The sequence below is a fragment of the Pseudophryne corroboree genome, chromosome 6 (genome assembly GCF_028390025.1).
Source record: "Pseudophryne corroboree isolate aPseCor3 chromosome 6, aPseCor3.hap2, whole genome shotgun sequence".
NCBI lineage: Eukaryota > Metazoa > Chordata > Amphibia > Anura > Myobatrachidae > Pseudophryne > Pseudophryne corroboree.
This window is the reverse complement of record NC_086449.1, coordinates 824,669,900-824,695,837: the sequence shown is the minus strand read 5'-3', so window position 1 is coordinate 824,695,837 and position 25,938 is coordinate 824,669,900. Positions and strand designations below refer to the sequence as shown.

At 49.3% G+C, this 25,938-nt stretch overlaps 2 protein-coding genes across 2 annotated transcripts in view; both read left to right on the top strand.

The window, feature by feature from the left end:
* Positions 1 to 7,265, top strand: part of LOC134934711 (E3 ubiquitin-protein ligase TRIM11-like) — a 51,525-nt gene extending 44,260 nt beyond the window's left edge. The window contains exons 4-5 of the mRNA XM_063930081.1: positions 4,487 to 4,573; positions 7,189 to 7,265. Of these exons, the coding sequence (XP_063786151.1) occupies positions 4,487 to 4,573; positions 7,189 to 7,265 (164 nt within the window). The remainder of the gene's footprint in view (positions 1 to 4,486; positions 4,574 to 7,188) is intronic.
* Positions 1 to 25,938, top strand: part of ADIPOR2 (adiponectin receptor 2) — a 52,032-nt gene that overhangs the window by 8,806 nt on the left and 17,288 nt on the right. Inside the window, exon 2 of the mRNA XM_063929244.1 lies at positions 15,174 to 15,412. Within this exon, the coding sequence (XP_063785314.1) occupies positions 15,239 to 15,412 (174 nt within the window). The 5' untranslated portion in view covers positions 15,174 to 15,238. The remainder of the gene's footprint in view (positions 1 to 15,173; positions 15,413 to 25,938) is intronic.

Genomic DNA, 25,938 nt, shown 5'->3' with positions numbered 1-25,938 from the left:
TCCAGGCCCTTCCTTTCGGTCTCTCTTCTGCCCCCAGAGTGTTCACAAAGATCATGGCGGTCATGATGGCCCTACTTCGGAAGCAGGGTGTGACAATTGTCCCCTATCTGGACGATCTGCTAATAAAAGCAAACACAGCAGAACGATTACTTCAGAATATCCAGATGACACAGGACTTTCTGATCCGACACGGGTGGGTCCTGAATTTCCCGAAGTCTCACTTATGCCCCGCACAACGGCTGTTGTTTCTGGGAATGATTCTCGACACGGTCCGTCAGAGGGTTTTCCTTCCGCGGGACAAGATACTTTCTCTGCAAACACTGGTAAGACTGGTCCTTCAGCACCATCGGGTGTCGGTATATCTGTGCATTCGCCTGCTGGGAAAGATGGTAGCGGCGTTCGAGGCTCTTCCGTACGGTCGCTTCCACTCTCGACCGTTTCAACTATGTCTTCTAAATCAATGGTCAGGATCTCATCTGTTCCTTCATCAGCGGGTGACGCTATCTCCAAAAGCACGGTCATCGCTACTCTGGTGGCTCCAGTCGACCCATCTGTTGGAAGGAAGACTGTTCGGCATATGGGATTGGACTCTCCTCACCACGGACGCCAGTATGCGAGGCTGGGGAGCAGTGACCCTGGGACATCAGTTTCAGGGGCGCTGGTCAATCCACGAATCCGCTCTCCACATAAACATCCTCGAACTAAGGGCGGTGTACAACGCCCTGCTGCAGGCACATCACCTCCTGCAAGGTCGAGCGGTCAGAGTTCAGTCCGACAACGCCACGACGGTAGCATACATCAACCGTCAGGGCGGCACTCGCAGCCGAGCAGCGATGAGGGAAGTCACCAACATCCTTCTTTGGGCGGAGAAGTATGCTCTGTCCTTATCGGCAATATTCATCCCGGGAGTGGACAATTGGGAAGCCGACTATCTAAGTCGGCAGGACATGCACCCGGGAGAATGGTCGCTACATCCCCAGGTGTTTGGGCAACTGGTCCGCCGGTGGGGAAGACCACAGATCGACCTCATGGCGTCCCGCCTGAACCATCAGTTGCCTCTTTACTACTCTCGGACAAGGGACCCGACGGCGGCGGGCGTGGATGCTCTAACGGCTCCTTGGAATTTCCAATTCGTTTACCTCTTTCCTCCGTTTCCGCTGTTGCCAAAGGTTCTGCAACGCATCAAGAGAGAAGACGCTCTGGTTCTCCTAATAGCTCCAGATTGGCCGCGCAGGGTTTGGTACTCCGCTCTACATCAGTTGTCGGTGGCCGAGCCTTGGACCCTACCACTACGAGACGACCTTCTACAACAGGGCCCCTTTTGTTATCCAGACTTACGCAGGCTACGTTTGACGGCGTGGCTGTTGAGAAAGCCATCTTGACAAGGAAGGGGATTCCTCGTACAGTTATACCTACTATGCTTCGGGCTAGAAAGTCGGTTACATCTTCTCACTACTACCGCATTTGGAAGGCCTATGTAGCATGGTGTGAAAGTCGACAGTATTCTCCTTCCGTGTATAGCTTAGCCCGTCTTCTCCGTTTTTTGCAGGCAGGTTTTTCAGCAGGCCTAAGACTAGGCTCACTAAAGGTGCAGGTCTCTGCTCTTTCGGTTTTCTTCCAGAAACGGTTAGCCTTGCTGCCTGAGGTTCAGACCTTCTTTCAAGGGATTCTTCGAATACAGCCTCCCTTCCGTCCTCCGACAGCACCATGGGACCTCAGTCTGGTCCTGTCCTTTCTGCAGTCTTCAATGTTTGAGCCCCTGGAATCAGTAGAGATAAAATATCTCACCTGGAAGGTGGTTCTGCTCCTGGCACTGGCTTCAGCTAGACGGGTGTCGGAACTGGGGGCTCTCTCTTGCAGGTCTCCTTACCTGGTGTTTCATGCGGATAGGGCCGAGCTTCGTACTCGTATGTCCTTTCTACCAAAAGTGGTGTCTGATTTTCACATCAATCAGCCGATTGTTGTACCGGCCCTCTCAGGGGACTCTCCAGATGTGAGATCATTGGACGTAGTAAGAGCGCTCAAGATCTATGTGGATAGGACTTCGACTATTCGGAAGTCTGATTCCCTATTTGTGCTGTACGACGCTGCCCGCCGTGGTTGGCCGGCATCTAAGCAGACCTTGTCTCGATGGATTCGACTGACCATCAGACAAGCTTATTTGGCGGCTTCTCGGGAACCTCCATCTTCTATTTCAGCACACTCCACACGCTCTGTAGGACCTTCTTGGGCGGCTGCCCGGGGGGTCTCTATGACTACTTTATGTCGGGCGGCTACTTGGTCCGGCCGTCATACTTTTGTCAGATTCTACAAGTTTGACACTTTTGCGGCCTCTGCATCTCACTTTGGCCGAGCGGTTTTACAGGACTCTCAGCGCTCTCCCACCCGTTCTGGGAGCTCTGGGACGTCCCCATTGTAACTACGCTCCAGTGGCCCCTAGTGGATGAAGGAGAAATCAGGATTTTGGTACTTACCGATAAATCCCTTTCTCCGATTCCACAGGGGCCACTGGACGCCCGCCCAGCGCTGTTCTTCCTTGTTGTTTTTTGTTTAACGGTCTGCGGTTCAATTGATGACCGTTGGTTGAGTTCAGGTTAACCTGTTTATGATTATTAGGTTCGATTCCAGGGTTAGTTTGGATTATCCTGGTTCAGTAGACGTCAATAACCTCCTCTACCTTTATAGGTTTCTCTATTACAGCTCTCCTTGGGCACAGTTTTACGTAGACTGGCTTGGAGGGGAGATAGTAGGGGAGGAGCTAGCCACAGGGTTAGAATTTTGTTTAAAGTGCCAGCTCCCAATTACTGCCTACTATTCCCCATTGTAACTACGCTCCAGTGGCCCCTGTGGAATCGGAGAAAGGGATTTATCGGTAAGTACCAAAATCCTGATTTCTGCTCCTTTTATTCGGAGGCTGAATCGTTTGTTAATTATTTTACAATGCTTGGAGAGCGCAGTACGTTCTAGACAGTGTTGTGTAAAACATTTAGAGCAAAAGAGCCCTTTCAACTTCTGTTGTATTGGCAGCACACCAGTACGTTTCTCACCGAGACACATCTGAATTTCTCCACGGGGGGATTGAGTGTAAGCGGAATATAATTACACAATCCGTCATGACTGCTCCGTCCCTATTCAGGAGCTGCCTCTTCTGGCATGGCGTCCAGAATGTGGGTTTTATTTTGGGATTTGGTTTATCAGGCGCTGCCGAAATACACTTGACAGCAGAGCCACACTTCTTGTAGCCAGGGATGGTTCTGGAAGGCCGTGAAGGCCTGTGCGGTCTCCTGTATAGCGTGGTCTGAGATTGGTGATGTTAGAAGAGGGACAGGAACGTATCTGGGCTGTAAACCATTCCGCCACATACAGGTGTAGGTTAATATATGCAAATTAGGTGTTACCGTAAGTGCGCGCTGCATCGGCTAGCATTGCACCCCAAAATGCTGGTCCTTATCTGATTATACCATATGTGAATGAAATATAAAAACTGTGGGATAGTGAGTTTAGTATGTGAGGCCGTGTTTGGGGTTACGAATCCTCCTGTACAGATGTAACTATACATTGGTGGCTGTCACTGTAACTTGTTGAGAATGTTGAAATGTTTCTTGCGAATAGTTTGGGAAACCCTGTGCAAGGAATATGGTCAGACACGTGGAATTCTCCATTGTGAATGATAGGCCTGACGCCTTGCTTTAAAACCGTGCGGCCACCTGGTAGAAGATTTCACTAATGTGCGCCCCCTTTACCGGAGCTCCAGGGAGGCTGTTACATGCCACTGTTTTTCCTGGGGCGCTACTTACAGTCCCTGGTTAAAAACCCAGGGAGGTTGTCGGTGAGTGGACCAATTACAAGCTGCCATTTAGACATGGTGGCGTATGATTGGTTCTCTCACTCACGCACACTCTTGCTGTATTTTAGATGGCGAATGGAATTGATTGGGTGATGCTGCATCTAACATCCCCCCACCATGGTAGAGTCTCTTACTAGTGCAGTTTTAAAGAGTCTTATTTGCAGCTCTGTGATTTGAGGCTGTACTGTATGAGGTCATTTTATAGTTGTGGTCGTTCGGATAAATTGGTTACATCAGATGGATTTAACCAGTTTGTCTGAATGTCCATTTTTGGTTTCCAGTGTTTGGAAGCAATTGATCCGTTGTCATTTGCTCCAATACGTTACCAGATTTTTATTCCAACCAGAAAAATTGGGCTGATAATCCTGTAGTGTTTTATTCACACACCACTAAATTATCGTTGATCTTATTTCGTGATTGTGTTTTGGTCTGACAAAGAGTGCTCGTTAGGCACTTTGATATTACACGCATTTAGAAAAATAAAAAGCTTCCTCATGAAGTTTTTACACAAATTCATATGTTAAAACTTGTACAATGTCCCGCATGTGACAGTGGAATGGCCTATTACACTATTTTTGCAAACGGTTACCGCTAGCATTTGTATACTCTACTTCCAGTCAGTCTCTTATTGACCTATAGGGAAGCTCATGACCTTCCCAATTACCATCAGCCCAGCAGAGCTGGATCTCTGTAAAGCTCAGGCTGCAGGTTACAGTCTGCAAACAGGTATTTGTATGTGATAAATATTACTACACACTCCCTCTACCACTATGACCTCTCGGAGAGGGCATCTGCGTCTGTTGGCGCACACTGGGTGTTCTGCAGCAGCAGATTCCAACTAGTTTGCTATGTAGCCACAACATAGCAGCACAGGCAGATTTACCTGTTCTGCGAATCCTCCCTTCCCACCCTGGTGCAGCATTGGCACTTTTCCAGCACTTTTCCAGTCCCACCGGTTTCTGTCACTCCATAGATTGGGAACAGTGGGTGTGGGGAAAGATACAGACTTCTTCCCCACAGGTACAGGGTTTGTTATTGGGAAACCTGCAGGTTCAGGAACGTAGTATGCGGGGTAATTGCTGCATCCGAATAATATTGTGGCTGGCACAGACCTGCTCACCCAGCATTTCCTCGCGCAGTCACTGTGGGCAGAGCCGCTTGGTGCTGAGTGGGTGGTGTCACCTAGCATGGTAGTGTAAATATCGGGACGCTGCTGATGTTCCGACTTCTGTCATCGGGTCCTCGTCCCTCCTGAGGATATTACGCTTATTACCGCATGAGACAAACTATAAAATGAGAAGACGTGTTGGCAGCTGCTGTGTAATAGTGGCTTCTGTGCTTTGCAGGGTTCCATGGTTCTGTGTGCCAGGAAAATGCAGCCTCATTGCTGGTAATAAAAGCTTATCATTAGTTTCCACTTTATCATTGGTGAGTGTTGGGCAGCTTATAGATTCTGACGTGTGCCTATAGCCTGCGCCCACTAGATATAACCAATCTGTCTGCTTGTATTCCGCGTATCGGGGAGTGAGTGTCAGCCCAGCGGTACAGCGCTTTGTGGTGTCTTCTTCCCTAGTCTGTAATCTGCACCCCTTTGTGTAACTCACCCCAAACAACCTGCCTCCGTCACTGCTTTCCTACCAGTGGAACGCCATCCCTCCGTCAGCCAATCACAACCTTACATGTGTGAGACGGAGACCCAATTCCTATTGTATACTAATGTTAGCCCTGTTCTAGTTCCCCTGCAGGGACTGTCCAGGCAAATGGTTTTTGTAGGCAGTGAGCCACTAAGATAAAATGCGCTGTTCAGTGGTACCCTGACTTCCCTCTGCAGCTTGGCTAAAAAGCAAAGCATTACCGTCTCGCTCCATAAGACAACGGGATGTATATCACTCCACTGGGTAACAAATGACTATTAATATAACTTCCTCGGTAAACCGTCTGTTATAAATCACAGCCCGCACAGAGTTCCACTTTCCTTCGCTTTCAACTAAACCTTCTTGAAACTCCTCAGATTTTGCTAAAGAAAGTCTCACTGGGGCTTCTGCAATTCCGGGGGAAGTTTCACATTTCCCAACGTTTACTTACTCATGTGCCAAATGTGTAAAAGCGCCTTTCCATGGTGAATGAGTCAAAGTTTTCCATCCGTCAGACGTATGTACTACAGATGCTATGCGCTGCTTGTCCGTTACATTCCTGGGAACTTGCATCAGACACCTCCTGGTCACACCGCTGTACAGTGATACCCTGTGCTTCTAGCAGCCTAGCCCCTGATGTTGTGCACAGCCGCTGTGCCAGTCCCAGAATCGGGTACCTGATCTTGTGCCCCCTTGCTACAATCTTGCACTGTTATTGGGTAATAGTCCATGTCTGGTAACTGTAGTGTTATGTCTGAGACCCCAACTTTTTATTTATTCTTAGCTTAAAGTGTATATGAGGGGTTTTGAGTTTGTTACAGACTATAGGTGGTCATTCCGAGTTGATCGCTCGCTAGCAGTTTTTAGCAGTCGTGCAAACGCTGTGCCGCTGCCCTCTGGGAGTGTATTTTTGCTTAGCAGAAGTGCGAACGAAAGGATCGCACAGCAGCTGCCAAGTTTTTTTTTGTTGTTTTTTTTTTTTTGTGCAGTTTCAGAGTAGCTCAAAACCTACTCTGCGCTTGCGATCACTTCAGACCATTCAGTTCCGGATTTGACGTCACAAACATGCCCTGCGTTCGGCCAGCCACGCCTGCGTTTTTCCTGGCACGCCTGCGTTTTTTCAAACACTCCCTGAAAAAGGTCAGTTGCCACCCAGAAACGCCCACTTCCTGTCAGTCACTCTGCGGCCAGCAGTGAGAATAAAAAGCTTCGCTAGACCCTGTGTGATACTGCATCGTTTGTTGTAATAGTAAGTCGCGCGTGCGTGCCGATTTTTTGCCTCATCGCTGCACAGTGAACGAATGCAGCTAACAATCAACTCGGAATGACCACCATAATGCAGCTTGCTTGCGTTGAGTAGCTTGTCTATGTAATTATGTACAGTGTTAATGGTTGTAGCTCCTGCCACCACCTCTGATTTCTATACCCTTATGATTCGCCAGGTAACCCTGGAGTGGGCTACCATAGCCTTCCTGTGTTCTCTGTAAGCCATACACATTGTATATTGAGGCCTTAGAGTAGAACAGGAACTCTCCTGGAGATGACGGTGCCTTGTGGTTAACCAGGCGGGTAAGCAGCCAATACAAGAGGTACATATGACGCATGTGTCAACTCTACAAAGGTGCGGGAATAGTAGTGGGAGACCATTTTACTTCCATTCCCTTTTTATCTAACACACGTCATTTTTATATCCTCTTCTGTTAGTAGGCTTTACGCCTGCATCCATCACCCAGACAATCGCCGTCTTCCTTCCTCTCCAGCTCTCCGGTGTGTTCCCAGTGTAGACGTGACCCGGGATTGCCCAACCTGTAGTCAGTCGTCCTTCTGTTTGCTCCCAGCAGTACAGTATGTTCCGCAGGCGAGTGTTAGGGAGGCAGTGACCTGTTCCGGCAGTGATGCAGCTAGATTATGGCTTTTATTCTGATTTTTGGGTGGCTGAAGGTGACTTATGTCCATGATTCAGTGAGGAAGGCGATGGCGTCCCCAGACATTGGTGTCTTGTATGAGAGTGATTCAGCAGCTGCAGCAAAGTGCTGTGCAATTAGTAGGGAGCGGTTTCCCTTCCTGTAGAGCGAATGGCGTCGCCTCCGTTGGTTATTGAGGACATTAATACTAAGGTGCAGCCTCATCCAATGAGTAACACTGACAGAGTACAACACCCGTACACATAAGGCTTAATTCATGTCTGTATGCAGGGCCGATGTCCACGCAACTGAGCAAATATCTGTAGAATGCGCTTGCGCTGTGATTGCGCTGTGCATGCACCAAGGTACCATTGCGATGGCTCTCGCAGTGAGATCTTTAACGCAGAGTTTTGGGGAGGTAACGGAGTGGTGACAAGAAAAGCGGGAATGTTATGGCCGTTTTCAGGGCATGGATCTGCCGTCAGCTGCGAGGATGTACACAGAGAAACATGGCGCCAGCATCGCTATAGCGCTGTTTGCGTGGCTGTAGGCTCGGGGAGTCAACGTTCCTCGTTATTGCATTGATGCTGCATATGAGGACTTTGCGGAGGCTCCGGTGGTCATCTATATACTTTCCTGGGCGGCAGCTTCACTTGTGGTGGTTAGCAATCCGTAGTCTGGAAATGGCAGCTGCGTCGGCGTGTGTGTACAAACACGGTTTAGGCCCTGAGTGACGCCCCGAGGATTTTCTTCATGGGGAAACGAGAACTTGTCAGGTCTTTGAAAAGTGCTTTATGGGACTTTAACGTGAAATGAAGCAGTTGCCTGTCCCCGCTCTGCCCCTCTTGTTCCGCCAGTTGCCTGTCCCCGCCCCTCTTGTGCCGCCAGTTGCCTGTCCCCGCTCTGCCCCTCTTGTGCCGCCAGTTGCCTGTCCCCGCTCTGCCCCTCTTGTGCCGCCAGTTGCCTGTCCCCGCTCTGCCCCTCTTGTGCCGCCAGTTGCCTGTCCCCGCTCTGCCCCTCTTGTGCCGCCAGTTGCCTGTCCCCGCCTCTCTTGTTCCGCCAGTTGCCTGGCCCCGCTCTGCCCCTCTTGTTCCGTCGGTTGCCTGGCCCCGCTCTGGGCCGTCGGTTGCCTGGCCCCGCTCTGGGCCGTCGGTTGCCTGGCCCCGCTCTGGGCCGCCGGTTGCCTGGCCCCGCTCTGGGCCGCCGGTTGCCTGGCCCCGCTCTGGGCCGCCGGTTGCCTGGCCCCGCTCTGGGCCGCCGGTTGCCTGGCCCCGCTCTGGGCCTCTTGTTCCGCCGGTTGCCTGGCCCCGCTCTTGGCCGTTATGTGCTTTGTAAAACGTAAGCCTGCGCTTTGTGTTGCACCAGTTAGGGATGTGTGAGTTCTTAGCGGCAGAATCTGGTGTTGCCTTCAGATCTGGTCATTGGTGCAGAATTTTGCCATATGCTTATACAGTATGAAAAAAAGCAATTGTTTCCCCAGCACCCTGAATGGATAACAGTACCCAGATATAAATCCCACATGATAATAGAATTCAGAGATCTTCGTTACACGTATTTGCGCAAATGTGTGGTTAAGCCCCAAAGCCGCATCAAGGCCTCTCTGTATATTTGGGGTCCCTAGTGCTATATCTAGGTGCAGGGTGTGGCACCCCAAAACACCAGAATGAGCCAGAAAGCCCAGCGCGGCATACCAGTGTAAAAAACTATAGTGTTAATAAATTAGTATTTAGGAAGCCGAAGCTATAGAGGGGGTGATACAAACAAGAAATGTAATTAAAATAGAGAAATAGTGTCAGAAAATTAATAAGTGAAAAGTGTTAATAGAATGTAAAGGTATGCCACACTAAAGCCATCCAGCTCAGCCAGTCCAGAGGCACCACACCTCACACCTCCATTGCCCCAATCTGGGTCTAATATTAACCAGCAAGGAGCCACATGATAATGGCTCCTTACTAAAATATGTCTAAGCTAAGAGCTACCTACCTTGGAGCAACCCCATAATGCTCCATGTGGCATGTCAGGGCCTGCACCTCCTCCTAATGCAGAAACCTCTCTGCCTCTCACAACAGACATATAGATTGGTAAATGCTCAATTAGCTTAGTGATATCATTCAGGTGCTCGAAAGGGAGGGGTATTTCTGAGCAAGAAAAAAAGCAATTGTTTCCCCAGCACCCTGAATGATAACAGTAACCAGATATAAATCCCACATGATAATAGAATTCAGAGATCTTCGTTACACATATTTGCGCAAATGTGTGGTTAAGCCCCAAAGCCGCATCAAGGCCTCTGTATATTTGGGGTCCCTAGCGCTATATCTAGGTGCAGGGTGTGGCACCCCAAAACACCAGAATGAGCCAGAAAGCCCAGCGTGGCATACCAGTTGCCTGTCCCCGCTCTGCCCCTCTTGTGCCGCCAGTTGCCTGTCCCCGCCCCACTTGTGCCGCCAGTTGCCTGTCCCCGCCCCACTTGTGCCGCCAGTTGCCTGTCCCCGCCCCACTTGTGCCGCCAGTTGCCTGTCCCCGCCCCACTTGTGCCGCCAGTTGCCTGTCCCCGCCCCTCTTGTGCCGCCAGTTGCCTGTCCCCGCTCTGCCCCTCTTGTGCCGCCAGTTGCCTGTCCCCGCTCTGCCCCTCTTGTGCCGCCAGTTGCCTGTCCCCGCTCTGCCCCTCTTGTGCCGCCAGTTGCCTGTCCCCGCTCTGCCCCTCTTGTGCCGCCAGTTGCCTGTCCCCGCTCTGCCCCTCTTGTGCCGCCAGTTGCCTGTCCCCGCTCTGCCCCTCTTGTGCCACCAGTTGCCTGTCCCCGCTCTGCCCCTCTTGTTCCGCCGGTTGCCTGGCCCCGCTCTTGTTCCGCCGGTTGCCTGGCCCCGCTCTTGTTCCGCCGGTTGCCTGGCCCCGCTCTTGTTCCGCCGGTTGCCTGGCCCCGCTCTTGTTCCGCCGGTTGCCTGGCCCCGCTCTGGGCCTCTTGTTCCGCCAGTTGCCTGGCCCCGCTCTGGGCCTCTTGTTCCGCCAGTTGCCTGGCCCCGCTCTTGTTCCGCCGGTTGCCTGGCCCCGCTCTGGGCCTCTTGTTCCGCCAGTTGCCTGGCCCCGCTCTGGGCCTCTTGTTCCGCCAGTTGCCTGGCCCCGCTCTTGGCCGTTATGTGCTTTGTAAAACGTAAGCCTGCGCTTTGTGTTGCACCAGTTAGGGATGTGTGAGTTCTTAGCGACAGAATCCGGTGTTGCCTTCAGATCTGGTCATTGGTGCAGAATTTTGTCATATGCTTATACAGTATGGTCTGATTGCGTAGATCTCAGTCAATTAGTATTTGGGCAGAGTAATCTGTGTATACAGGATCGCCAGGCAGAGTTTCCTTTGTTTGGTCAGTTTGTGTCCTCAGTCCAGACTGGCTGCAGTGTTAGGTCAGTCTGGTATCAGCCCTGTTGTGTACAGAGCTGAAGGTGCATTTGTCTTAGTTGTGTTTGCACTGCTCACAGAATGAATGCAGAGTCCGGTGTACCCCGATGGTATCCACACCTCTGACCGAAGCTGGACGGGACGATGGTAAATGTAAGTTTCCATGTAGGCAAAGACTAGCGTACTGTATATATGGAGTATACTCCTGTTGGGAAGGCAGGTGACCGTACACGGTGATGAGGGAGACTTGTGGTGAACCAGGTACGTAAGAGGCTGATACGGAGGTGAGTGTTAGGGAGGCAGTGGCCTGTTCCGGCAGTGATGCAGCTAGATTATGGCTTTTATTTACAGATTTTGGGTGGCTGCAGGTGAATTGTGTCCATGATTCAGTGATGAAGGCGATGGCGTCCCCAGACATTTGTGTCTTGCGTGAGAGTGATTCAGCAGCTGCAGCAAAGTGCTGTGCAATTAGTAGGGAGCGGTTTCTGTTCCTGTAGAGCGAATGGCGTCGCCCCTCCGTTTGGTTACTGGGATGTTGAGGGCATTTAATACGAAGGTGCAGCCTCATCCAATGAGTAACACTGACGCATGTGTTCCTGAACCATGACCATTGTTTGTATGTGCTCTTGCTCATTAACTGACTTGTTGTTTTCTCCTGTTAATGAGCTTTTTAAGTGGTTAATTGCAGCGGTATTCCTCAGGGCTCCCTTCTGAAAAGCTTACACCCTGAAGGTGACTTGTTATCCTGCCCTGACGGCTTGCACTCTAGTGATCCGGCGCTTCCCCTTCACGTACAATGGAAGCAGCCGTTATGCGGGCTGCACCACAGTGAATGAGCATGCGGTGTGTGCTCACACTAGTGATGTAACTGGGCTGCCTAGTTGCTGGTAGATGGATAGCCGGACAGTGCAGGGGACGGGACACACCTGTTACTTACCTAGTGTATGGCTCCATTAGAGCCTGATTCCGAGTCGCACGTAAAACTGAATTAATTGCACACCCGGTTAGTGATGGGAAGTCCTATGGGACCCCCCCCCCCCCCCCCCCCCCCCTCTCCTGTATTCCTACTAGTCTCTGTATTTATATCCGCCCCATCCTTGGTGCGGCAGATCTGACTGACCATTTCCAGATGTGTACATGCAACGCGTTCCCCTCCTGTGCCGCGTCGCGTTTCTCTCCTGTGCCGCATTTATCTCTGCGCAGTACTTTATTACGGCAAAAGATGACAATCTGGAAGTAGGATTCGCTAGCACCTGGCAGCGACTGTCCTCTATAGAAATCTAGCGCCATATATTGTTGAAATGATGGACAGCTAGCGCAATGATAAATTGGAATGTCCCGCAGCGCGTCTGAGTTTGCTGCAGAACCTACGGCCTTAACGCAGAAGGGCAATGATCTGCAGATCAGTCAGTCTCTGAGCAGTTGGTGAACTAATGGCACCTGTGTTTACCCTCTCCTCCCTCCAAAGGAAAGGGTCTTTGTAATTTTATTTTAACCAAATTACAAAATAAATAAAGTTGGAGCACTCCTCTACAGTGCTGAGATGGTATCCGGACTCCAGGTCGACAGCAAAAAGGTCGACACACCTTATGTCGACGCCAATTGGTCGACACACCTTAGGTCGACGTGGACAAAAGGTCGACAGGAACAAGGTCGACATGGAAAAAGGTCGACATGAGTTTTTCACGATTTTGTTCATTTTTTTTCAACCTTTTCATACTTAACGGTCCCTGTGGACTACGATTGGAACGGTAATCTGTGCCGAGCGAAGGCACCATGCCCGAAGCATGGCGAGCGAAGCACTAATTGGGGTTCCCAGTCACTCTACGAAGAAAACGACACCAAAAAAAACATAAAAAACTCGTCGACCTTTTGTCCATGTCGACCTAAGGTGTGTCAATCAATTGGTGTCGACCTTTTTGCTGTCGACCCTCAGTCCCAGACCCGCTGAGATATGGGATCACGTTGGGACTTTATGCATCATCTTGAACAAAAAACCTGTTGCGTTGGGGAGACAGAACCATTGACTGTTGTGAGCAGGACACATGGGTTTGGACATTTCCAAAATATGCAATTTCACGGGCAGTGCTGCTCCGCAAGGGTCTGGAACCCTCTCTGGGTTATATTCTGTGCACACAGACGTTCCATCTGGGCCTTTTGTGGGGTCTAAGCCTGTCTATGAGCGCTGATCCAGCAGCTGTACAGTGCCAGATAGGAAACCAGTTTCTGTATGGATGGGTTTGTGAGAGCGCAGGTGACGTTCAGTAGTTACCGGATGAACCTGATGTCTAAATCAGCCAGTCTGGGAGGTCCATAGGCTGATTACAGCTTCCGCCTGCGGATCTGTGACCGCTCGTGTTATAGCTCTCCGTCTCTTTCTGCTTTGTGATTGGGGCAACTTCCAGTTATCCTGCAGGAGTCCTGATTGTATCGCATCCCCCCCCCCCCCCCCCTTTACCCATATTTGCGCAGTAAAAGGTGCATGTGCTGTATGCGTTGGTCATGGCTGTTCCCATACCAGTGTTTTATGTTCTATGGCTTATTAGTCTTGTAGCCAGACAGCGTGGGCTCCTCTATAAATGCAGATCTGTGCGTTTGTGACCGTCCTTTGTACGCTGTACTAACACATCCCGCCGTAGGTGCCCCGATTTCTGGGAGTATCTCGGAGTGCACACTCCTGGCTTTTGTTTGGCGCTCTTCTCCGGTCCCTAGGTCACTGAGTGGTCGGTCCCTGACCTTTGATCCATAGATAATTCTAACTTTATTTCATTTTCGTTTTTGTTCCTGCACCTGAGCAGTGACTGGGAAAATGAAATGCAGTCTGATTGCTGGCACAGCTATAATGGGTTCATTCAATTGTCTAATACTAATTGCTTCCTCTCTCTGAGGCCTGTCTAGTCGGTGACATAAGTCAGGACGCTGGTAGGAAGTTTATTTACAGTAAGTGACTCTGGAAGACAGTGCCGCTATGTAGACATTTGTATTCTGCTGTTCTGTTACTATATATAGCGTACAATGCTGATACAACTACCACAGTTCAGAGTGCTTATACAGCCGTCACGTCCTCTCTTCCCATTTATACTGTCCCTGAATGTTATCATTACTATTAAATATCAGTCCCCTTATTCCCCTTCCTTTACATTACCTACACATATTTGCTGTGGATTTTCCACCAGTCCCTTGGAAATTGGATTGGGGGGTACTACTGTGACCTTTTTCTAATGTCCCTCCTTTCCTGAGAATGCTGTGGCAGCATCCGGAACCTATGAACCTGTTAGGTGCAAGAATATGCTGTATCTGGAAGCGTGCGGCATATGCCCATAGACCAGGTCTGCTTCTCTCTAAATTATTGGCAATCGGTTAGTTTAAATCATAAGTGGCAGTCTACCCAGTTATTCTCTAAGCCCTACCCTGCTCTGCCAGTTGGTTAATCAGCCTTGAGCGCCTTTCCTCGTTAATGCTGAGTACCGTTTTGCATATTAAGCTCCTAATTATGGAAGCATGTGACCGTGTCCCTCTGGCTTGGTGTTTGGATACGTCCTTTCCTGCCAGCTCGGCAGAAACATCTCGAGGTCAGGACTTCAACTATAGAGGCAGCAAGACCCAGATGAGGATCTGTACGTTATCTCGGAGACACAGAGTGCTCGGCTCAGTGTGTGCGGCCTGGAACAGCTGCGTACAGAACTGAAGACACTGCTCGGGAACCTGTGCCCCCGGATAGTTCTTAAGAGTCAGCTGATTAAGTTTATTATGTGGAAAGCCTCTACTTCTTAATACTGCGCTTTATTATCTTCCCCACTCCCCCTCCCCCCTTCCCCTTGTCTGGCTGTGCTCTACATCTGCAGACTCCCAAAATCCTTCATTTCAAACAGTACGTATTGTACGCGGATATTTGCAGTTGCTTGGAAGATTGCTTGCATCTCCTATAGCAACCTAGGATGACATGAGTGTGTTTGTGTGTATAAAATAAAACGATCGGACTTTATGGCAACAATTGATTGGTTTACCCATAAGTGTTCTATTGCAATGTTATTAGTTAAATGCAATTATCAAGATAGAGGGACCTGCCTTCCTGCAAAGATAAACTGTATCTTATCAGGTCTTTCTAGTATTTGCTAAATGAATAACCTTTTATGATCCAGGCAGATAGTTATTAGCTGTACGGGGCATGAGTAAAGCTCTCTTTGCTCCGAAGGTGTCCGGCTGCTCTGCGTGCCCTGCAGAATGTTCCGCCGTTCCGGACAGAATAGTAACCTGCTCTGCTTTTGTCTCTCATTGTGTGGCTTTTGTTAACTCTTTTTATTTTTATTTTAATGTTTCAGTTGTTGTAGTGTGGGCTACGGACGGAGCTGTGGAGAAGATCCAGCTTGTAATGTTCACACCGTCCTTTTCGTTGCAGATCATCCGAGCGACGCTGGCCGTCTGCGCAGAACAAGGACTAACGACGAGGGGCTCCCACATCCCATGAACAAACAAGAACGTGAACAGGAGGGGTGCAGCGACGGTCCGGAGTCTGTCCTGAGGCTGCGCCGAGGACACATGCCAGTCACCTCAGAAGGTACAGACTCCCAGAATGACCAGTACGATGATGTGTGCGCCCTGCTGGCAGATCCCCCTCCGTCTCCTGCTCAGGATAGTGTAAGTAATGGCATAGGGACCTTTGGGGGAAGGGGAATACTGTTTTCCAGCATTGCATGTAGATGATGTATGCGCGTCCTGGGTGCACCACCTTAATCGTGCTGATGGTGTCATCTGAGTGAAGAAATATCTATTAAAGCACTGTAGCACAGATGACTTAAGGGCCCCATACACTAGAACGATAATGCCCGATTTCGGGCATTCGGCCCAATATATCGGATGAAGTCGGGCATTTTGGAGGTGGATCCGATCCGATGCACGTTCCCGCAGACATGGCTGGGATCGCCCAAGATACATCGTATGCAAAAGGACAGCGTACAATGTATCTTGGCCGATCCTGCCGCCTGGGAGGCTGCCGAGGTGATCGCCTGCGACATGACGGTCAGACATGTCGCGTTAGTGTATGGGGCCCTTAAGACTAAAGACAAGCACGGAGGTGGTAGTTTCTGGTGTGAGCTGCAGGTGGAACGATCAGACTCGAGTGTGTTAAGTAAATTTTAATCATGGCGGAAGCTGATGGCGCTTTAACCTGACTCTTGTCCGATGTGCATCACAACTGACAACGCTGAGCATTCATAAACAATAGGCTGGGCCTGACGGCAAGCCCCGGAACGTGCATGTTATTTGCACCAGGGTCTAAATATAAAGGAAGTTATGCGGCTGGCTGCTGGCGTGCTCTTCTCCTGTTTGTACAGAAATCTCCCCGTCCTGATGCAGCCAGACTGTATGTGTGTGCGCAGCTGTTTGTATAGTGTGTTTTTTGCTCCCGCTGTGTAGGAGAGAATGTCTGGCCTGTACCGGCCAATTAGATTTGTGTGCTCATTTGGCTGCCGCTTATCTATCACACGTTCTCTGTGCTGGACACGCTGTACTTCCTATTGTTGCTGGGTACAAACGCTGGTTCTACAGTTCTTTCTGGAGCACAGACCGACTTATAAAACATTCTGTATTATTCTGGCCAGCACAGAAGCGGCTGCGTGGCCGGGGGGGGGGGGGGGGGGGGGGGGGGGGGGGGGGGGGGGGAGCATGTGTCGTTCTGAGAAAACCAGTTACGTGATGTTTGTTACTGGTTATTTAGAGCGTGACACAGGACGGGGTTAACGTGGACTTTACAGGCTTCAATGTTAGAGTTCTTATTTGGCTGACGGAACTGTTAAATGCCCTCCATACCCGTTAATGATGATATCGCAATGAGTACTCGGTGGCTGGGTTCCCGATGGACTTCCTCTGTATATGGCTGTGAGATTAAGGTGCAAGCTGCCCACTTGGCATAATGCTCAGAATTTCCTGAGTGATGGGTTTACAGAGAAATGCCTGTACCCACCGTACATCTGCCCGGGTTCCAATATATAGGTCGAAGTGTCTAGGTCGACAGGTAAAAGGTAGACCGTGCTTATGGTCGATTTGTTTCCCCCCCCCCCCCCCCCCCAACATTTGCAACATTTACTGCCTATTTGGACTACGACTGGGAATAGCAACCTGTACCGGGTGTAGAGAGACCCTTGCCCGCAGCGACGCAAGCCCGCGTGGGTACAAGTTTGCACTAACTGTCAGATATGATGAAACATACAAAATGACACCCATCAAACTTTTTGTACTTGTTGACTTTACCCACTGTCGACCAAATGCATGTCTACTGTATGGGGTTGACCTAAAACTGTATCTAGACAGTGTAGATTATGGGTCTTCAACCTGTGTCCCTCCAGCTGCTGTGGAACTACACATCCCAGCATACCATGCCACAGTTTTGCTATTAAGGCATGCTAAAACGGAGGCAGGGCATGCTGGGAAGTGTAGTTCCACAGCAGCTGGAGGGCCATAGGTTGAAGACCCATGCTGTAGATCTTCTACAGCCCCACCCCATCTGCCCAGGGTAAGTTCTTGGTGTTAGGGACCCACATATAATAATGACTGCAGATCAATGTGAGGGCTGCTGTGACCTTATCTAATTGATGTATACTTAAGCTGAGGTTTCTGGTAAAGCTTTGGGCCGGTTAATTATGCAAATGAATGTGAAACGAGGGAAAATGTAAGGAGGAGCGGAGGGTTACACCCTGGAATGCTCGGTTGCTGTAGTTATGAGATCATGTGACCAGAGACGCTGCGGGTCCTTTTTTTTGTTTTTGTTTTTTGTTGTCTTAAATATCTATCTTTAAATAGTCATTCTGGTCGTGGCCAGTATAATCTGCACGTGTATACTGTTATTACATAACTAACCGGGGAAAGGGTAACTGTCTGGGAGTAAACAGCAGAATACTGCATGAGACCGTGACCCTTATGTGGGCCTGAGACTGATCATTGCGGCAGATCTGGCTCCTTTATTGTGTATATACACAGAATTCTATCTGATGACCTCTTAGGTGAATAAAACAAGTTTGACGAGTGAAAGGCGCTTCTCAGACTCCTAGTATTGCTGGATAGGAGTATGTTAATCTTGTGTGCTTATGTGGGCGATTTTACAGGGCTACATTTGGGTAAGGCAGTGTCTTGATGAAAGGAGTGGCAGCAAGCCCACAGTTGTATAGTGAAGCACTGCAGCACAGAGTATATCAAGAGATGAGTGATGCTACAGACTGAGTTATATAGTGGGAGGAGCAGGGTCCCCAGCAGCACAGAGTATATCAGGAGATGAGGGATGTGTCAGTGAGGACAGGGCTGCATGTGACATGATGTGAGGAGGGGAATGGAGGCAGCAGGAAGCCACAGACTGAGAGTTATATAGTGGGAGGCGCAGGGTCCCCAGCAGCACAGAGTATATCAGGAGATGAGTGATGTGTCAGTGAGGACAGGGCTGCATGTGACAGGGGCAGTGACATGATGTGAGGAGGGGAATGGAGGCAGCAGGAAGCCACAGACTGAGAGTTATATAGTGGGAGGAGCAGGATCCCCAGCAGCACAGAGTATATCAGGAGAGGAGTGATGTGTCAGTGAGGACAGGGCTGCATATGACAGGGGCAGTGACATGATGTGAGGAGGGGAATGGAGGCAGCAGGAAGCCACAGACTGAGTTATATAGTGGGAGGAGCCAGGTCCCCAGCAGCACAGAGTATATCAGGAGATGAGTGATGCTACAGACTGAGCGTTATATAGTGGGAGGAGCAGGGTCCCCAGCAGCACAGAGTATATCAGGAGATGAGTGATGCTACAGACTGAGCGTTATATAGTGGGAGGAGCAGGGTCCCCAGCAGCACAGAGTATATCAGGAGATGAGTGATGCTACAGACTGAGCGTTATATAGTGGGAGGAGCAGGGTCCCCAGCAGCACATATGAGACACTTGTCACATTCATATAATTGTCACTTGCTGTAATATGAAGTAAATATCTTCTGGTAAGCTGCTGGATGACTGTATATCTGGTTTGGGTTAATTATGGGTTACATGTGTTTGGTCCACTCTCCGAGGGTGTAGGGTAGAACCTGCTCATTAAGATCATGCTGACTCTGTACCAGGTGTAAGAATAAATGCCTTTTACATAGATTAAATTCCACCAAGCGTTTACTATCTAATTATTCCATTCTGTCCTCTGGGCCTTTACCTGCTGTTGCAGCTACTTATTTGTCGCCTGTGTGTATAGCAGCTCTACACATGCCGGTAGTGTACTGTTTCCAGGTCCTCTGGCTCTGCCATATGCTGGTAGTGTACTGTTTCCAGGTCCTCTGGCTCTGCCATATGCCGGTAGTGTACTGTTTCCAGGTCCTCTGGCTCTGCCATATGCTGGTAGTGTACTGTTTCCAGGTCCTCTGGCTCTGCCATATGCCGGTAGTGTACTGTTTCCAGGTCCTCTGGCTCTGCCATATGCCGGTAGTGTACTGTTTCCAGGTCCTCTGGCTCTGCCATATGCCGGTAGTGTACTGTTTCCAGGTCCTCTGGCTCTGCCATATGCCGGTAGTGTACTGTTACCAGGTCCTCTGGCTCTGCCATATGCCGGTAGTGTACTGTTACCAGGTCCTCTGGCTCTGCCATATGCCGGTAGTGTACTGTTTCCAGGTCCTCTGGCTCTGCCATATGCCGGTAGTGTACGGTTTCCAGGTCCATATGCCGGTAGTGTACTGTTACCAGGTCCTCTGGCTTTGGCTAGAATAATAGCGTGCCTGTACTCCCTGCAGCCGGGGCATTCTCCTGAAATCCTAGCCATGCTTCATAATTGCTTGGCACCTGATATCGTGCTATTGTCTACGCTGATAGCTGTGCCTGATGAAGCACTGATCTCGCTGGCCCTGGGCTAGAACGCCACCCTCTTATGATGTGACCTGGAACCGCGTTGTATTGCGGACGCGTGTGCTGAATCTTAGAACTTGCAAGGGATGCCACATGCTGAGCTCGGGGAGCGTAGCCTGAAGGCTACCAGCAGGAGCCAGGCCGCGATCTGCAACATAAAAGATCACATTTTACTTTTCACTCCAGTTTTGCGTTGAATTTCCGATAGATTGTTAGACGATGTTGTGTTCCTGGCTCATATGACACTAGACGCTCCAAACCAATACTTGTATAATGTATGACAAACTTGCTCTGTTTATCTTCCAGATTCCGCTGGCAGTGGAGTTTACTGAGGGGGTGTAAAGCTGTGATATTGCTGCCCCAGGCTATATACAGAAACAGTCTTGCACTGGGATACTTTAGAATTGCTATCACAGCCCACTGGTGTATAGTATAATAGGTTCTGACTAAGGGGAAAAAGCCTATTTATATTGCAGTGTTACAGGACAGGCACTGCCACAGATCTCTAGGGGTTCCATGTACCTTTAGGAAAGGTTTGTTTCTGACCCTGGGAATGTTCTTCCAGCGCGCCTCTCCCCCCCCCTTCATCCCACATAATAGTGGCAGCTCCCCTCTCAATGACAGGCCAAGGTGACCTTCCTCTGCCCGTGATAAGTAGATATTTCCGGCAGCAATAAACGCGTCCTGGAAGAGCCCAGCAAACTCAGGCGGATGCAGCAATGTTGGTTAATAGCATTATTTCTGCTGGAATTCTCCGAGTCTGAGTCAGAACTGGGATCAGCTGTTACTTGTTTGCTCTTTTTGATATTGCAATTTATTGTATGGCTTTTATTAATACTAGATACAGCGCTCTATCGCAGTACGCCGAGGAGGTATGTACTGTAGGTTTACCTGAAGTGCCCTCCACTTACTGCGCCATCAGCCGCTGCTGACGTCCACTCCTCCACTAACAGGATAACTCTGCACTGTATGCCCGTCCGGCCAGATCGGGGTGTACGCGCTTGACATTTCAGCACTGTCAGAATAACGCCACTTAACTCTGCACACGAGATACGCAACGCATACTGACTGCAGCAGCGCCCACTATCTACCCGGGCACATTGCCTGCTGCCCCCGCAGCTGGGAGGAAAAATTAAGGTTTTAGGGCATACATTGGTATTTGCAATTTCCACATTCTAAATGCTAAAAACTGGCTTTAGAGCAAAACGGGAGCTTGAATACAAGTTGTGGCCTCATCGCTCCTGTCCGTACGGGTAACGCTAGCAGCTATCTGGGTAGTCTCTTATCCCAGCATAAGTGCCAGTGACTGCTGACTCCCTGCCCTACCAAATGCACATGACACCGGCGTAATCTCTGTCTGCTGACTCCTAACCCCCAGAGAGCATTATTACTTTTTATGGGTTTATTAAGTCTGAATCATTTATGGATCCGTCTTGGTGACTGGCACTGCCTGGTGCACAAATCTGTAATGAGGGCTGTAAAGGTAATCTCTGCAGAATGTCGCATTGTTTTCGGCTGGATAGGAGATTTCGGCCAGCGGTGGAAGCATGTGACCTCACAAAAGAGCCCTTGCTTGCAGATTCTTTTCTTGCTGTTCCTAAATTTAAACTTCCAGGATCATCCGATATGGAAGTTCTTCTCCGTCCAAACCTGCGATTACAAAAGTGACCTATCAGAACTTTTAAATGGTCTTTTCAATAGGGTATTCCGACTAGCCGGATCACTACAACTCCCAGAAAGCTGCCGACCAGAGTCATTGCTGGGAATTTGTAGATTCCTAGTAGCATATTAGCCGCAGGTAAATGGGGGGTATACACACTGTGACGGATAATGGAAGAGTGGAACGTGGCGCTTGCTCGGTCGCTGTTATAGCTGTATGTAGATCTGACCGCTATCCTTGTTTCTGTATATAAGGGGTAATTCAGACCCGATTGCTCGCTAGCTGTTTTTTGCAGTCCTGCGTTTGCCGACTGGATAGTGTATTTTAGCTGCGCAAGTGTGCGATCGCATGTGCAGCCGAGCGGTACAGAAAGATCTTGTGCAGTCTCCGCGCAGCCCAGGACTTTCTCAGCCGCTGCGATCACATCAGCCTGTCCAGGACCGGAATTGACGTCAGACACCCGCCCTGCAAACGCTTGGACACGCCTGCTTTTTTCCAAACACACCCAGAAAACGGTTAGTTGCCACCCACAAACGCCTTCTTCCTGTCAATCTCCTTGCGATCGCCCGTGCGAATGGATTCTTCGCACAAACCCAACACAGAGCAACAAAGCGCTTTGTACCTGTGATGCGCCTGCGCATTGTGGTGCATGCGCAGTTCTGACCTGATCGCAGCGGTGCAAAAAATCGCTTGCGAGCGATCCGGTCTAAATTACCCCCATAGAACCTATCGTTTGATGTGCTAAAAAAACAAACGTACGCCTGTAGACCAGCTCCCCCAAAGCATATTATGGTATTATATTGCACGTCTCAGAACACAATCAGGCGTGATTCTCGTGAGTGCCAGCGTTTCCCGTAGTAATCCGTTATGTTCTGCCGTGGGCGTAGAAATCCACTTTGTGCCCCTTTTTGTACAGCGTCCTCATTAAGCTTCCACTCATTACATCTCCCCCTCGCGCGGCTTCCTGCTAATAGTCCCAGTAAGGGGAAGTAAAGATTCTAATATTACTCTGATCATGAGCAATAATGTTGCCAATAACCTGCGAACAATTAAACCGGGAGTCTCGTGTGGTTTTATACTGAAGCAGGCAGCATACGATACACCTGTATCTAGGCAAAGGGCGTACAGCTGCTGACTGCTATCTCAGCGGTGGGTTGTGGATTCCTCTTACAGGTGAGGATTCTGTTTCTATATGCTGACCCTAGTGTGACCAGTGACCGTGATCCAATAAGAATTGTGCGTGTCTCTTCAGGAGGGCGGGTAGTATGCACCACCATATGGTAAGTTGCACTGTACTTGCATATACAATATCTAGTATTGATCCTGCTGTTCGGGAGACCGGCGGTCACGTGATCCGTAGCACCTGTGGCGGTCTCTAAAGGGACAGGCATCCCAGTGACCTCGCTGAAGACTTAGTGAATTTACAGGTTGCGTTGTGAGATATAGGAGCTCGTCCCATGACACGTCATTTGTGTACAGATAACGGTTACCCTATAGCACTTTGTAAGGCCCCGCAGCTTTGGTTTATGGCCCGTCATACCCGTCTTAGCCCGGTACAAGGACTCTATTTAGGACGGCTATTAATGATTACTAGACTGCCTTCTATTCCAAGGACAGATTGCACCGGAGGCAGAGACGAGGTGAAATAACAAGACACACGTCCAGCTCTTGGGCTTTGTTCCATGTAAAGACGAATGTTCGCTCCGGGATCAGTTTTCCAGGAAAATACAATATTGCTCTTGGCTAATTGGGCACCTGGGAAGTGCTGGATCCTTTCTGCTGAGTCAGGCCTCCGATTTCCTACGTTTATCCTCTCGTTATGGACAAGCTAATTAGCCCTACTGCTCTTGCATCATCTTACCATGTGGAGTGAGATCTGTTGGTTCATTTAGTTGTCGTTAAACCCAAATCGCCCCTTCCACCCCCCAAAAAAATAAAAAATGCTATATGTTGTACGTTTTTCCATAAGCTGGAGGCTGGGACGGTATTTGCCACCTGGTATGATGTCGCTGGTTCAGTGACTGTGCCAAATACCCAGAGCATTGCTTGTGTGGCTAGCCCTAAGTGAATAGCTCATGCCTATCCCTGAAGGTTCTGTTCTGCTGAATGCAGTAAGGGCTCCCTGGCATTGGAATATCCTTGTTGCTGGTGTCTCCTTTAGCAGAGTGTTGGAAGCGTGTTGTCTGCGCCTTACTGCAGCGCGGTGTCCTATGTACTAAATGACGCTCCCATAGAATTACACTATATGGTCACAATCTAGAATGCTGCTTAGCAGAAGAGGCAGCATAGCGATTGTCAGGATCTGAGCACGTGTCAAATATGTTTACACGTCTGTTTTTACTATGTTTTGTTGTTTTTGTATGGCCGGCATTAATGTGAATGTTAGCATGCTGTAAGATTACGAACACGTGTGTGTACGAGCCTCAAAGCTTTCGTGTTATACAAGTTCCTTACTAACACTTGTGTGTACGAGCCTCAAAGCTTTCGTGTTATACAAGTTCCTTACTAACACTTGTGTGTACGAGCCTCAAAGCTTTCGTGTTATACAAGTTCCTTACTAACACTTGTGTGTGCGAGCCTCAAAGCTTTCGTGTTATACAAGTTCCTTACTAACACTTGTGTGTGCGAGCCTCAAAGCTTTCGTGTTATACAAGTTCCTTACTAACACTTGTGTGTACGAGCCTCAAAGCTTTCGTGTTATACAAGTTCCTTACTAACACTTGTGTGTACGAGCCTCAAAGTTTTCGTGTTATACAAGTTCCTTACTAACACTTGTGTGTGCGAGCCTCAAAGCTTTCGCGTTATACAAGTTCCTTACTAACACTTGTGTGTGCGAGCCTCAAAGCTTTCGTGTTATACAAGTTCCTTACTAACACTTGTGTGTACGAGCCTCAAAGTTTTCGTGTTATACAAGTTCCTTACTAACGCTTGTGTGTGCGCGAGCCTCAAAGCTTTAATATAATACAAGTTCCTTACTAACGCTTGTGTCTATAATACAGCAAGTTCCTAAGAAGTCCAGCATGCCTTTCAGTAGTCCTATGAGCTGACACTCGCCTAGTTTGCCACAGCCTTGGGACACTGCTCCATTTTATGGAGGCTGGTAAAGCGTACTGCGTCTAGGAGAACTGCGTGTAGCCTCTTACTCTGCTGCCGTTGTGCCAGCGGGGTGGTTTTCCTGCTGTTATACCAGCGGAATATGTACTTGTGCAGCCCAATCTTGAAACACAAGGGATGTAACCAATGTCTGGTTGTTACTGATTTTGGGTATTGCGACCGTAATACCCTAATTTTGTATATATTACAATTGCAGCTTGGTAAAGTCGGGATGTGTGTGTGTGTGTGTTCTCTGATACCAGGATCTGCAGTTACTGCTGCACTGGGTGTTTGCAGCTGCCTAGGTGCACTGCACTGGTATCTTACACTGTAGTTGCTGAGCGCTGCCACACGGCCAGTATTGCGTTATACGCGAATTGCCCCTTGTGTCAGACGTCCCTACAGGCTATGGGAAGACCTCTCATCCAGTCACCGCTGTATCATACGTGTCCTGTGCGTCTGGTGACTGATCTGCGACCTCTGTGCACAGTAACCTCTGTACATAGTCTGATCACAAGTCTCTGCCTTGTGTGGAGCCCAGAAGCCTGATCACAACTTCTTGCTGTGTTCCCAGACGGGATCACCGTCTCATTCTCTGCCTCCAGGCTATAGTCTGGCTACCCTGCTGGAATTCCGATTTATCAACAGAAAGTGCTTAAAATTAAAAAACACTGAAAATAAGTATTTTACAGAAACCCCCCTTTGTTGAAGACATTGCTTTTAAAGTGGACGCATCATTGTCCTAACAAACAGTTCCGTGTATTTACCCTAAATCTACCACTGAAGGGCTAGGGTAGGGGGGCAGCTGCAATCAGTGTCATCCATTTAGTGCCCCCCGCCCTTTACGCAAAAGAGAACCCACCCATCTACTAAGGGACCCCTAGTTCTAAAGAGGGACCCCTTTTCAACTGAGGGTACCCCATATGTCTCTCTAGCTGCCAGGGTAGTGGAGATGGAGCACTTCTAATGTCTCTCCCTCCCCCAATTCCTAGTTCTATGTACAGGGGCAAAGGAGATGTATATTTTATATACTGCTCTGTGTATGTGCAGCCGTATTCCTGCTCAGTGACTCGACTTATTTATTACACAAAGTAATGTTAAAGGGGTGACATCACGTGCGGCCTGGGCGAGGTGTCACACACAAGGTGTGTCCGTGCTGCACTGGATCCGATCTCTTGCTTCAGGTTTCCTATAGAAGGGAGCTCGTACCTGACACCAGCCTAAAACATTTAGCACATAGCTGAGTGTGTCAGCGCTCGTCACCTGTCACTGAGCTGGGATTATATGCCAGACACCCGATCTCCCCGCCTGTATCCCATGTCTACAAATCTGTCACACAGCCAAGCAGCTTCTGCCGTACCAGTGCCCTTCACACGCCCCGTGTCTTATATAGGTCTCGTATTGTGCAGGTTATTAGCACTTTCAAACGTGTCAAATTCAATGTTTTTCATATAGAGGTGTGTGTGTCGCAACAATTTCTCACAGGAGCCTCACATCACTATTTTGTACTGCTGCAGGACCCTGCTCCTCCCACTATATAACTCTGACTGTGGCT